Raw genomic sequence first — 12438 nt, 5'->3', positions numbered from 1 at the left:
ATTCGGTCATGCCGGTATATTGTACTCTTGTATTTTTGTCGAGATACATACTGACAAATGAACATGGACTTATGCAGTGGTGTGTCCCCATCGATCATTGATAGTTCACGTTGGAAGAAGTTAAATCTTTGTATCATATCACTATTATATGTTAGTAGAATATATATATATATATATATAAGCAACATAAACCACAACAACATATTCGGTCTTGCCGGTATATAGTACTCTTGTATTTTCGTCGAGACACATACTGACAAATGAACATGGACTTATGCAGTGGTGTGTCCCCATCGATCATTGATAGTTCACGTTGGAAGAAGTAAAATCTTTGTTTCATATCACTATTATATGTTAGTAGATATATATATATATATATATATATATATATATAAAGTTTTGCAATTTCTATATATGACAGGTTTCCATACGTCGACATAATGTGAAAAACGCAAATCTTTCGGAAACAGAACACCTGTTGATTATCTCATCTTTCATGACAACAGTGTTGTAGCCATAAAATCCTTTAATTTGTTGGTTGTTCTTTCCATCCTTTTCTAATTAATCGTACATACATGCTAATACTATCCTGATATTTCTCCCAAAAACTTTCAAATGTGAGGATTTCTCTTCCCAAGATGCGCGACCATTGTCTGAATGACTATCTTGATGGCCTCTTAAAAGCGAAAGGAGTTGTAACTTCACCAGGATTTTAAGAGAGAGAGAGGTAACGCATGGATCTTGTTGATTGTCTTTATTCTAGATTGATCAATTCTAGGTGCTTACTTTTTCGCTTATTGTTCCGTCCAACTTGCTCCTTTTCCTTTCTTTTTTTCACTTTATTGTTCCCCCTTTGAGCAGCAGAGGGTGGAAGAAGCCTGGTGTTCTTTTGTTCTCATGAGCCCTTCTGGCCCACATATTGCCACTATAGTTTTGTCATGTCCTCAAAAGGCCAAATACAACCTGCCCTCCTTTTTCTGCTTTTTCCCTTTCTTATTTAGGCACTCTGAAAAGCCCCACCATTTCTGACCCATTAACTACTTGGCCAATTTGCATTTTGGGATTTCGATCTTCTTTCTCTGGTTTTATACTATATATTACTATCCCAAGGTTTTGACCCTAAGTCTGAACATGGTTCAGATAAGTACATTGAGATTCCAATTACATAAATAGCGTCTAACTGCATTGGCAGGTCAAAAGAATCATTTTTTTCAAATGCATTAATAAGAGAACCATGAAATGTCAATGTCTAAGGAAGTAGGAATTTGACATAGCTAGTTCTGGTCGGAGTAATAAAATTTTCAAGAAGTGGAAATGGTTGGAAAGAAATTTTCAAAAGTTAAACATGCTTTTGTTTCACGAGTCAAAATGAGGCAAATATTTGTAAGAGTTTCAATAAAACTTCTCAAATCTCCCTTTCTCATGTACTAACAAAGAAAGGGATAGAACTACATCCAGTTGACATCTCGTTGGCTTAACTAAAGCTTTTAATTGCCGTACGTTACAAAGGAAAGAAATTCCCAGGGTGAGATGTGGACTGGTGATCAGTCTGTTCGTCCTTTTAGCCCTTGAACTTGTAGATAGCAAGATTTTCCCAAAGCCCACAAAAGATTTTTAGCCTACGATCCCTTTCTAATTGTACTTTCTAGTTACCCACCAATATTCTCTTTTCTCACATAGCCCTTCCTCAACAACTGAGTTGATCATACGTAATATGACGAATCACATTCTTAAGCGGATTTGAGATCTTGTCCCTTTTTCCCGCAGACCAATTTTCAATGAACTGGCTAGATGATACCAAGATGTGATGGTAAGACATGCAAGATATTCTCTACATCAGCACAAAACATATCTATCACAGTTCTCTTGTGACAAAGGTGTGGATACGACGACTGTAGAGGTCTTTCATCAGAGCGACAGGGTCCTGTGGAAACGATCAGGATGCTAAGGTCGTCGGTGTCGATCATGAACGGAAGGCAGAGTTGCAGCGAAAATCATATTCCCCATTCCACTGGAAGGAGGTTAACAGCAAGAAAGGCCTCTTTATCCTGAAATCTTCATGTGAGATCATGTGCAAGCCTCCTGATAACTTCATCAACATTGTTTAAGTACATTGATGTGCTAAACCTGTGAAGCGGCAGGTATCGTAGCGATGCAAAAATGTCAAGTATATAATATCTGCAACAAATAACATCACAAGTAAAAAAAAAATCGAAAAAAAAAAATGTCAAACATAGAATATAGTTGTCACTCCCATGTACTAATGGGAAGAATCAATATATTAGGTGGCACAGGTTGAGGATCTAAGCTGGGCAATCATTTCAAAGATTGAAGTTACTTTTGTAATTAAAAATCTAAATAATATTGATTCTACCCATACATATAAGCTGATATGCCATGTTATCAAGTTACTGATGTTGCAGCAATATCGAAGAGATGAGCAATTAAAATGTCAATAGAAGGTTAAAACGTTACCAAAAACTAATGTTAACTATGCATCAACCTGGTGCGGCCGACTGTGCATCACCCCCATGGCATGATGCATTCATGGGGATAATGCGCCTGATGTGAGGTTGATGATTGCCAATCGGTGGTATCCTTACATGCCAATGAGGATTGAAAGCAGCAACAAGGTCTGAATCTGGAATTGTTTAACCTCAAATATGCTTTGCGCTGTTGGAGCTATCACCATTAGTTGACATGCAGGTTAGCATCAGCATGAATTACTCGGTATAGATCGTGTACAACTGGAGGTGAAGCTGTTATCAGGAACGGACGGAGCATTTTTGTTTGGTTTTGCTTTCTGGTATGGCCCTCTTAACATGCAAAGTCGAGTCCATTGGGACTCGATGGATGTCTGCAATTCCTAGTTCCACTTTCGGAACACAATGGCCGCGTTCTCTTTCAAGCTAACAGTGATGAACGGAAGCAAGAACATAATAGAATCGAGGGAAGCCGCCTGTTTAAACTTTTTTCACCGACTGAAAATCTGTGCGGACCTTTGGCTCAGGAAAGGCATCTTTTGTCTATGAGTCCTGACTGACAACAGTTTTTGTAAAATGTGGAACAAAGCTTACTGTAATTGGAAACCTCTTTTTGAACCTCTGTACGTGGGAAAAGGTCCCTGGGACCTCATTTTTTGCAGTAAATATGTAACCCATTTTTGTGCAATAAAACAAGGGGGCTTAAGTACCCCCGCGCAGGCCTTTCTGAATAATGTGTAGATAAAAGGACATGGGGAGGAAATTTAATAGTGTACAGAAGAGGTGCATTTCATCAGTTTCCTAGTGTTAATTTAAGGGGTACCGAATACCAACGGGAATTGAAACAAAGACTAAATAACAAGAACGACGACATCTGTGACAAGTACTACTTTAAACCATAGTTATTTTTAAATACATCATAAATAAATCAACTACAGCTGGTGTAGAAACATGCACTTGTTAAGTTGGCAAGATCAATACATCCTGTAAACCTTGATGATTCCGCTTATCAGCTTTAGTCGTTTAAAATTTGAACTTCATTTTGAATATGAACTACGTGTGAGTTGGATGTGACATAAAATAAACAAGAGACAATTTGTAAAAGCGACTAGCTAGCATTGCTCCTACTTCAAAGTTAATCACTTGATTTTAGACCAGTAAATGTAGTTTAACGTGCAAGGAGGCCATTTAGCTGGGAATGTTGAATCTTACTTCCCAAATGCCGGCTAAAAAACTGAAAACCATGGTTACAACAAATAATTAATAATGACCTTGAAAAGAGGATCAACAGCACTAAAGCTAGCATCACTAAACTATATCTCTAACTATTTGGCAATCCAATTATGCAGGGTAACTTTTAGAACGAGACCTTTCAAACTCTTGGCCTGACATCAAAATAGAGGCGGTAAATTATTAACAAAGATCTTCAATTTCATTCTGCCTACTGGTGAGTTTACATGAACAAAGTTGAAGTTCAAGTTGCACCCGAATGTTTTACCTATATTGAAGTTTAATGGTGTTTCCCCCAATGTCATATCTAGAAGACGAGAGTGTTTCTTATGATTTGTAATCATGGACGACACACAAGAAAATTTTAAGAACCACTTAACCGATCATTCAGATCAAGAAGAATCTTCCTGCACTTGAAAACATAAGAAATCATATCGAAACGCAAGAAAAATGTCACTTCGAATAAGAAAATCGTTTTACATTCCCCCCTCTTTCCTGCAGGAAAAGCAAATTAAATATTCTTCCTCTTCGGAAGAACGCGATTTTTCACATGGTTCACAGTTAGTTACTCGATCCCTCACTGCGAGCTGAGTTGCAGCGAACCTTAATCCCACAAAAAGCAGAGAAGTAAGGGTTCCCTATCGAACACAGACGTGTTCCAAAAAGTAGTTCAATATCCATCTCAAACTAAAGGTCCTGTATCTACAACCTACTGTCATGTCAAAGAAAATCCCAATATTGATTTCATCCACTTTCTTCTGATAAATGAAAATACAAAGTATACATTAGAATCATGTATAGATGATCACTATAACAACAAACACCAAAATGTGGTAGTTCATATCCTTGCTCCCCATCGTACACCACTACCAACCAGTTCCCACAAAATTGAACGCCATCATAAAGAGAAGGCCAACCAAGTGTTTCCGGTCATTAATGAACGTTAACAAGAAGAAGGCAACGGAAGAACACTAGATCGGTCCAACTCTTCTTCTTTGAATGCCATCCAAGCACCCCGTACTCGCTAATCTAAGAGCACCATCAAAACACGTCAGAGATGTGTGAGAGAGAGAATCTTTGCATTCCAAAGACCAGCACCTCCAGAAGAAGATGAACGAGCAGTAAAGGGATGGAGGAAAAGATCAGAAGGCCCCTCCGAGGGAGGACTGGAGCTGGAGGAGGTGGTGGTAGCAGTCGGCGGCGGTGGGCCTTTGCTCCGGATTCTGCTCGAGGCAGCGGTTCTGCAGGTCCTTGAGCAGGTGGTGCTGCGGGACGCTCACCCCGCTGGTCCGGATGAGGTGGCCCACCCCCCACACGTCCACCTTCACGCCGTGTACCCCTCTCGACATCTCCGGCGCATGGCTGACCCCGCTGACGCTGTGAGGGTAGATCTGCGGCGACCCTATCGCGTCCTCGAAGTCCACTATGAACCACTCCTCCCTGTCCACCCTCCTCCTCACGTTCTCCCACCCCAAATCCCGGTGCATGAAGCACATATCGTGCAGCGCCACCAGCGCCTTCGTCACGAACTTCAGCGCCTCCACCAGCTGCTCCACGCTCGTCGGCTTAGCTCCGCATCCCCTGGGCTTGAACACCAGAGCCAGCTCACTCTCCGACGCTGCGCACAGATACTCGGCGTGGGGTACCCTGTGGTCTAAGAAATCGTAGATCTCTTTCATCGCCGACCACCTTCTCCTGTTGGGGAAGATCCGTTTCACTATCGTCGGCATTATCTCCACCACCTTGCCTCTTCCTCTCTCCAGCCTCTGGTAGTCGCTGAAGCAACACGAGCCAGTGTGCTTGGAGCAGCAGTGGTCGGCAAGGAGAGGGAGGAGATTGGAGATGCGCCAGCAAGGGACCAACGCCTTGATCCGTTCTGATGGTGTGGAGAGGTCGACGTTGAGAAGGTCGGTGCGGGTGGTTCGGTCCTGGGAACGGCTGAGCGCGCAAAACGTGACGGTGTGGCCGACGGCGTGGTAGCCCAGGAGGTAGGGCAGGTCGCCGAAAGTCCAGAGGAGCTTGTCCAGTATGGTTGACGATGGATTGGGGCCACCTTCTCGAACTTGATCGGTCTCCTCACCTCGCCATAGGCACAAGTTCTTGACGAAGCCTGTTACATTTGGCCACTGGTCCTGCACGGTCTCAGAGAAGGAAGAAGACGGCGCGGATATGGCGGTGGTGGTGGTTGGCTTTCTGATGAGGAGAATGTCGAGGATGCAGAGGCGAGAGATGATGCGGTTGACGCAGTCGTCCCATAGGGGGATGAACGAATCTCTGGTGATGGTGGTGGCCGTGGTGCTTGGTCTGATCAGGGGGCCAACTATCTCGTACACGAATGAACGAGAGTCGAGGTCCGACGAAGGGGTGAAGAAGAGCTCCTTGCCTGGTGGGAGGTCCCGAAACACCTCCCGTCTCAAGGGGAAGCGGAACTCCTCGGGCGGTGGCTCCTGCAAGTGCCATGATAGCTCAAGCAGGCTGGGTAGAGTCGATGTTGTTGGCACTCTTAAGCACCCCACGTAGTAGTCGGTTCGATCTTGGTACTCTAATGGAGGAATCGCTGCACCAACATCAGAAAGAGAGCCAAAATGTTAGCAAGTGCGTGGAAATGGCACCACAAGCCTACAAGAATATGATACAAGGAAAATATCTCAGGATATGTATCTATACAGACAGCTTATTATCTATGTTAGGGTCTGATCTTTCTATTTCAGATATGGTGGGCAGCCGACCACCCATGGTTCATATCAACGCTTAAAAAGGAGCTTCAAATTACACTTCAAGCGAGACCAAATGAAACGTTTCAGATATGATTCAGCTCTAGTTTTTCCTTGTCTCATTACTATCACGAATTGAATGGTCCGGTATGACGCACCATATCAGGCCTATAGAGAGAAAGAGAGGTTGGGGGGGGGGGAGAGAGAGATCCCCGAGTCACGTCAACATAGGAATTGAAACTCCGCTTTCTTTGAAAACCACAGCGACGAAGAAGAATACAGTCTCGCTTCTGGAAGAGACAGCATACGCAAGTTGAGTTGACATGGAGCATTCTTTGTCATTCAGTATTCCCGAATTGAATCTGACGCAGTATTCCAAGTAGAATCTAATAATATTATCCCAAAGAGATACGCAGGTCTCTCTATACTGTTTTATGCATTTATCATTGCCAAATGCCAAGTGGATTATTTCAAGTGATGAACCTTCCCCAGGCACCACCTTGCAATTAGCCAATACAAACAATCCAAATATTTCAGCGCAAGGACGCAGGCAGCCGTCCTCGGTGCGTGTCAAGCCGATTACATGAAATGACATAAAAGATCTCAGACTTACATCTGATGAACGGCTCCGGTAATGGCTGCTGTATCCTTTCGCCGCTGCCTGAAAGAAACACAAACACGAACTGAAATACCAAACCAGTAGACAACAGAATCGCACCAAACACATGCATGTGTGTGTGTGTTGCACGCATTACAGAAATCACAAAGCTCCATAAAAAGAGCCGTGTGTAGGTAAGAGTGCTTGGAGAGGAGAGCGTGGTTGGTGCATGGAAAGACGAACCGGACGAGGAGGATCTCCGTCGCCCAAACACCTTGATCTGCTGGCCACAGAGGAACCTGTCCACCGAGAACCCTCTGAGAGGCCCTTCCTCGAACGTCTCGATGCTGCTGGCAACCATGGAGTCGTCCAGGAACGTCAGCTCCTCCGCGTTCAAGAAGCTGAGGCCCTCCACCCTCAACCTGCCCTTCTGGTACTCCCCTTCCTCCGCCCAAAGGTTCACCGACTCCTCCCATGTCATCCTTACCTTCCCTATCCTCCTCAGCTCCCTCCCGCCGCACCCCTGCTCTGGACTCTCTCCCGCTAGCTTCGGAAGCCCCATTCCGGGCGCCATCGACGTCTCTCCGCCGGCCACGCCCGCCAGTTGCCGCATAACTGCACCTACCTCACCACCAACCACCAGTCAATTCTCATAAAATAGACGACCAACAACAAACAAAAGAGGTAATACACCATTAATATGCACCTGATGATGAATCATCTCTGCTCGTTCTGACCATATCCGGTTTGTAAGAAAGGTGTTCTCTGAAAGGTTCAGCAGTGGTAGAAGTGGTGGTGGCGCCACCGCCGCGGCCGAGAGATGAAGCTCGTGTAGCCTGAGACGCCCTCGTCCTGAGCCCCATGAATTGCGATAGCTCTTCGTAAACCTCTTCGTCGAAAGAGGCCGGCAGCCTGTGTATCTTTCTCTCGTAAGGGGAGAGCCTGAAGTAGCTCTTTCCCACCTGCTCCCTTTCCGGTCCTCTCTCCCACTCGTACACCTTTCTGAACTCCCCCAGCATGTTGTCCCATTTGGTCCCCGCCGTCTTGGCGTCACGGTTCACGCCATGGCTGTTGAGGAAGTCCGCCACCTCCTTGTCCTTCTCCGCCCGGCTCTTACCCCTCCCCGACGGCACGATCTCGCCGCTGCCCTCCTGGCTCTCCCCGCCGACGCCGGAGTACTGTACTCGCCAAGCTCTCGCCAGCCACAGCATCTCATTAGGCTTCCACACTGGGCTCACGTACTTCCCCTTGCGCAGCTGGAAGTAGTGATCCGGGTTGGACGTGTGGTGTTGGTCGGAGGCGGCGGAGAAGGAAGGCCGAGGGGAATGAGACGGAGTGGAGGTTGCGGGGGACGAAGAGTCAGCCGTAGCGGGCAGAGGTTGGTGGTGGGAAGTGGCCGGTGATGAGGACGCCGGAGGTTGATTTTGGAACTGTGGTGAGCTTGACGGTGGTGGTGGTGGGGGCGGCGGCGGGGGGTTGACTGGCTTCCATTGCCCAGTTCCGTATCTGATTCTCTTCGGATTGGGATTGGGATTGGGGTTAGGGTTGGGATTAGGGTTAGGATTTTCATAAACTTGCTGTTCTGTGGATACAACCACAATCTCTCCTGTTGTTTCTTTCGGTGGGTCCTTTGATGATGATGACGAGTGCTTCTTCATCTGACTTTCTCCTCCTTTATCTCCCATCATTCTAACAACAAAGAAAAGGAGAAAAGAACCAACAAAAGAAAAGCAACAGAGAGAGAGGAAGGGAGGTATGTCTCTCTTCCTTCTCTTCTATTTCTATCAAACTACAAAGTGAGTCTCACTCTCAACCACCAAGCTAGACAAATTGTTGTCTATCTTGCACAACAACGACCTCGCATTGCAACCAGTCATGAAGAGGGAGCGTATGGCCAACGAGAAGCCGGGGAGTGTTGGCTTCCAAAAGAGGATGAAAAGAGGGGGAGGAAGGAATGAAGGAAAAAAAAATAAACTGGGAAAAAAAGGAGGGAAAAGCCTGAAAGGTGGCTGAGCGAGACCCCTCACGGCAGAAGCAGGAGGCAGCTGCCTGCTGCTGCTGCAGCGGTTTGCTGCGAAGCGACCTTTTCTTTTTCGCTCTTCTTTTCCACTGTTCTGTATTATTACCACGAAAAAAGCGCAATAATTCGATTCTCTATTCTGTGAACGGCGACTAATAAACGGTTATCATATCACCACTGTGTGAAAACCCAGAAAGGAAAACCATTAAAAAACTCACGCAGAGGAGAAAGAGACAGAGATCGATCGATCGAAAACAAAAAGTCAAAATCAGTAGGGGTACGGAAGGAGGGGGATGATTAGATGAATTACTCGAGCGTAATCATTGTACTGGCGAGCTTCTGCCGCGGCTGGTTCGGGATGGTGGTGGCGATGGTGGTGGTGGTGCCGAAAGCGGCTCAGTTATTAACATTCTCTGGTTGCATCTGCTGCTGCGCATTCAATGGCGTGCATGCCTGACAGAGGACGATTTCCATGAGATTCATTCAGCCGACCGTCGACTCTCCCCAAATAAAGCCACCTACGTCGCCTATCAACTGCGGCATCTGCACCAAAAGGGAGCAAGGAGACAAGCCCTCCCCCATGGACGCCTACCACTGTGATCTACACACGCCACACACTCACACACACATGGTAGGCATCTACTCCCCTACTCTCCTCTTTATTACCACCAAGAAAAGAAAAAAAAAAAAAAATCTTTTTTCCCTTCGTTTTCAAATTTTCAACCCCCGGTCTGCACTCCCCGAACGAATCTATTCATTCATCTGCAGAGATGGTGGTGAATAATTTGTTGCTGCCTCTATAGATTTTCTCCATTGTTTTGTGCACTTTTTTTACTCAGAATTTTTCCGTTCTTTCTTCAACTTTTTTTTTTCTTTTTTATTTGGTCCCTTGACAGGAAGAAATAACCCAGCATCTTCGCCGGTCGGATGAGGACAAGGAGCCCTAGATCTCCGCCTTTTGTACCTGCAAAGGAAAGGGCACATACCGTTACCATTACCAATATGTGGAGATGCTTTGATTGAAATGGTATCTGTGATGGCTCTTCTCTTTCTTTTTTTCCTTTTTTTTTTTTTTACCGTTTTTTGCTTTTTCTCTTTCAGATGGACGACATATTTACTGGCAACCCAGCCAAGTTGGCAAAGTATTCGATGAACTGTCTTGGATCATCTGATTGATCTTTAAAGTTCGCTTCCTCTGCGTTTTATTTTGCTGTGCTTTGAACTCGTGCTGCCCCTGAGCATGCGTGCCCATAGTGCTCCCTCCTACTTCTATATATATATATATATATATATATATATATATATATATAAGAGAGAGAGATCATCATGTTCATCCTAAAACTGCATGAAGTTTTTCTAGCGAGGTATGGCGGGGAAATGAAGTCATCAGTACTTTAAATTCGCTATTTGTTTAGTTTCGTTGAAGTTCTTCGTGCAGGGTAAAAGGATCTTATTAACTTCATTTTAATAGTTTTTCGCGGGCTAGTTTCTGTGGACCGCTCGTTCGTACCTTGGGAATAAATGTGAGTTTCAAGTCTTTCCGTATAAGAATGGAGGAACATAAGAATCACGGGGTAAATTGAATTAAACAACTTATATGTTGTTATGTCGGAGACTTCTTAATTAAAAAAGTAGGTATAAATGGGTAATTAGATTTTATAATTATTACAAAACGGCATGTAAAATAGAACAAAGGTTAATATGGGCTTAGTCAACATGAGTCCCAACTAAAGATTCCGTAGATAGAAACGGAGAAAAAATATAAAAAAAATTCACCTAACCTTTTGGGTGAGCATGTATGAAGGTTATCCCACCACTAGAGCAATAGCAGTTGAAGCTCTCTCTCATTCCCTTTGTCCCCAAGGTCCAAAACTGCTATTAACGCACCCTAAACTCCGCTGTTTGCACTGTGCCTTATCAAAAGCACATAGGTTTTGCACAGTTGTCCAAAACAATTTTTGTATCACTAAGGCTTTACATTATCAATAAGTTAGAATTTTATTCTTAATAATAAACAAAGGAATAGAGAGAATAATATCCTTAGTAGAAAACATGTACTTGTTCAATAGCTTGCTAGTGCTCTTTAAGTATATATCATTAATAGCGAGACATTTTAACTATATGCACATCCGCAAGATTTGCCTAACCAATTTCCGAATGTGCGAAGCTTTTTGCTCACTCAATATAGCTGGAAAATCACTTAAGAAAAAACCTAGTTGGCATATTTTTCATGTAATTATCTTGGATTTGAAAGTTGATTTCTCGGAAACTATCTTATATATACATGCATATAACAATATTTAAAATTCAGGTGCATTAGTATTTAAAACAACCTTATATGTATATACATATATTTGCTTATGTTCAAGAACAACCTATTCTTCCATTTTCCACCCTCTCTAATCATAATCATGAGTCAGTCGACTCTGAATGTTGGTTGGTTTTCTCGCCGCATATTTTACCAGATAAATTAATTATAAAGCTGGTAACTACAAGCTGATATTACTCTATTAGTGAACATGACTGTTTTTGCAAAATATATTTTAAAATAAAAAAATTATGAAGAAGATCGGGAAAAGATTCGTCAAGGTGTTGGGTCTTTAAATCGACCTCCTGCCGTTTCATAATGCTGAGACACATTTTCTCACGGAAAAACTTTCCTTGACAGGATCCCGAAATAGGACGTGACAGCTGCTTGCCCCGTAACGTCGACGAAAGCAGGAAAACTTTTTCCCTCGCCTTCGCGCTTTTTCCTCTGTCCCCATTTCGAAAAATTCTTGGGATTTTACGCCACTGACGTGACCCTGCGAAATGATTTCCTCTTTTCCTCGAACGAGGCGTTTGCTGCTGGAGAACAAACGTCTTCTGGTAAAGTTTCGGACGGGAACGTGATCTGGTACAAGATTCAACCACGAGCTCACCTCGATCCGACCCGTTAATCACCACGAAAATGGAATTTGTTTGATTATCAAACTGAATTCGGAATCCGTTTAGTTGATTTCCACGAAGAAAATTTTATTTCAATATCGACAAAATCTGGTTTCAAAATGTATACTGCATAAGATTTTGCAGATAGGTTAGAGCCCAAGAAGAATGAAAGAGTAAGAAAATATTTGATTTCTTGCCTTGTTGAGCTCGGATTTAATTTAATTCGCAACTTGCACCATGCACAGCCTTTAGTACACAACATTTGTTCGCTAACCTTCTTTCATTGGGCTCCTGACCCACTCTTAAGGGCAAGTGTTATTCCCAAGAAATTGCGCATCTTTGCATTGTGAACAGGCCTATGCATATAACCTGTTTCGCACATTTAAACCAGCTAAAATCATCTTGTATCATCACTAGTCAAGGGAAACTCCACAAGTATTCATCTCATTTGGCTATGGACTGTTG

General features: G+C 43.8%; 1 protein-coding gene and 1 long non-coding RNA gene across 2 annotated transcripts; one reads left to right on the top strand and one right to left on the bottom strand.

Annotated features, from left to right (window-relative positions):
- Positions 1-4754: 4754 nt before the first annotated feature.
- Positions 4755-8939, bottom strand: LOC116260694 (uncharacterized). The gene is made up of 4 exons (XM_031639131.2): positions 7732-8939; positions 7269-7646; positions 7041-7088; positions 4755-6270 (listed from the first exon to the last, which is right to left on the bottom strand). Exons 1-4 carry the CDS (start codon positions 8711-8713, stop codon positions 4856-4858), a joined length of 2823 nt encoding a protein of 940 aa, XP_031494991.2. The 5' UTR covers positions 8714-8939; the 3' UTR covers positions 4755-4855.
- Positions 8940-9360: 421 nt separating this feature from the next.
- On the top strand, positions 9361-10291 carry LOC116261495 (uncharacterized). The gene is made up of 3 exons (XR_004174300.2): positions 9361-9676; positions 9942-10072; positions 10147-10291. It is a non-coding gene; the product is annotated as an uncharacterized LOC116261495 (long non-coding RNA).
- The last annotated feature ends 2147 nt before the right edge of the window (positions 10292-12438 follow it).

Source organism: Nymphaea colorata, chromosome 9, assembly GCF_008831285.2.
Source record: "Nymphaea colorata isolate Beijing-Zhang1983 chromosome 9, ASM883128v2, whole genome shotgun sequence".
Classification (NCBI taxonomy): Eukaryota; Viridiplantae; Streptophyta; class Magnoliopsida; order Nymphaeales; family Nymphaeaceae; genus Nymphaea; species Nymphaea colorata.
This window is presented reverse-complemented; position numbering and strand designations above follow the sequence as displayed.